The sequence below is a fragment of the Aptenodytes forsteri genome, unplaced genomic scaffold (genome assembly GCF_000699145.1).
Source record: "Aptenodytes forsteri isolate BGI_AS27 unplaced genomic scaffold, ASM69914v1 Scaffold342, whole genome shotgun sequence".
In the NCBI taxonomy this organism is placed as follows: Eukaryota; Metazoa; Chordata; class Aves; order Sphenisciformes; family Spheniscidae; genus Aptenodytes; species Aptenodytes forsteri.
The window spans coordinates 257132-258891 of record NW_008795853.1 but is presented as its reverse complement, the minus strand read 5'-3'; the positions used below and the strand labels follow the sequence as shown (position 1 = coordinate 258891).

The 1760-nt window shown below is 38.8% G+C and overlaps 1 protein-coding gene across 1 annotated transcript in view; it reads left to right on the top strand.

The window, feature by feature from the left end:
- Positions 1–1760, top strand: part of EIF2AK4 (eukaryotic translation initiation factor 2 alpha kinase 4) — a 46820-nt gene that overhangs the window by 7084 nt on the left and 37976 nt on the right. Inside the window, 1 exon segment of the mRNA XM_019473224.1 lies at positions 375–523. Coding sequence (XP_019328769.1) covers positions 375–523 — 149 coding nt within the window.

The window sequence follows — 1760 nt, the reverse complement described above, 5'->3', positions numbered from 1 at the left end:
GGTAACCAGGTCTCCCATTTCCTTCTGGAGAGGGCCCACATCTTCCCTCGTCTTCCTTTTATCCCCGACATACCTATAGAATCTTTTCTTGTTGCGCTTGATGTCCCTGGCCAGATTTAATTCTATCAGGGCTTTAGCTTTCCTAACCTGATCCCTGGCTGCTCGGACAATTTCTCCGTATTCCTCCCAGGCTACCTGTCTTTGCTTCCACCCTCTGTAGGCTTCCTTTTTGTGTTTGAGTTTGTCCAGGAGCTCCTTGTTCATCCATGCAGGCCTCCTGGCGTTTTTGCCAATAATAGTAATAGTCAAGTACTCGCATATTTTGAGGATAGGGGCAGTTTCTGTACCTATTTGGTGTTTTTCCCGATTTGTAGGAACGTTTGGAAGTAGCTGCTCTGACAAGTCAAGAAAATTCTCACAGGAGAGATACTGCAGGATGTAGAGTTGCTTCCAGTTTAAATGGGAGCTGTTTGGAACATGGAGTGAATAATAAACACCGACCAAATTCAGCTGGACGTTCAAAGTAAGTATGTGAGTTTGTATATGGATTTTTTTGGTTTTTTGTTTAAATGTTACATTTCGAAGTGAAATTTGAAGGCAAGAGAGTAATGTGCCATGTTTCTCAGCTGTTTGTTTTGGTCTCCCCCCATTCCTCCCCCTCTTCATTTGGCATGGTTTAACTAATTTATGTGCTATGGATAACTTGAGAACTTTCCAATTAAGAGAGTCAGCTTGGCCCTTAGTTTAACTTAGAAAGAATTTGGCAATCATTGGAAGGTATATTCAGGGCTTACTTAGTTTCTTAAAAGTATGCAATATGTTGGCAATTGCAGAAAAAAATATTTTAAATTAGTTAATGAAGATTTTGGAACAGCACAATAAATTAAAGCTCATATTCATCTGAAAACATTTGCTGTAAAGACACACCGGTGTAAAGTTCCTTGTTGGAGAACTGGGTAATGCTGATTGCATTTGCAGAGCAACTTATTGGAGGGAAGATTAGAGTTATTGGAGGGTTCTTTTGCTGGTACGTAACTCATCTAGGTTAGGATTGGTGATGATATAGGTAGGTTGGGGGGTTTGTTTTTATTTTCCTTCCCGCCCCCCCCCCTTTCCTGTGTTCATAGCTGATATAACTGTCAAGGACAGTGGAGATATCCTGGTATTAATTTTCCTAGTTTTGATTCAGATTGTGCCAATGACTTGTTATTTGGACTGTTGCTTTAATGGAAATAGCGTATTGCTGTTTTCTTCTTGTCTATAGACTTCAAAATTGTTTTCACGTTATTTATCAGCAACACTAGATAACCTGAAGCAGTTGTTCTTCTTTCATCTGTCCTACTTTGACTCTTGCTGCTGTCTCTTCCCTTTGCCTATCCCAAGTCATATTTGGCAGTTGTTTCTGTATAGTGTTTGATGGTCCATAAATCTCTCTTCCTGTCTTCTTGCTAATCTGAGCATAACAAAACGAGATACTGTCTGTGGTTGTGGAACAAGACCAGTGTCTCAAAAGTTTGTTACTATGCTTTAATGCAGAACACATACTATGGACTTATGTGAACTTCACACACAAATTCTTACATTATATGTTCTTATTAAGAAAAAAAAAAATGCAATGTTACTTATTTTAACAATGGTGAAAACAATCAAAAAGGATTTTGAAATGTTGAAACTTCTCATGATGCCATGTTCGTAGAGTTAAGCAAAAGCTAGACTTGTTTAGTTTTCTGAGGTCTCTTTTCACAAGAAAAGTGGTGCAG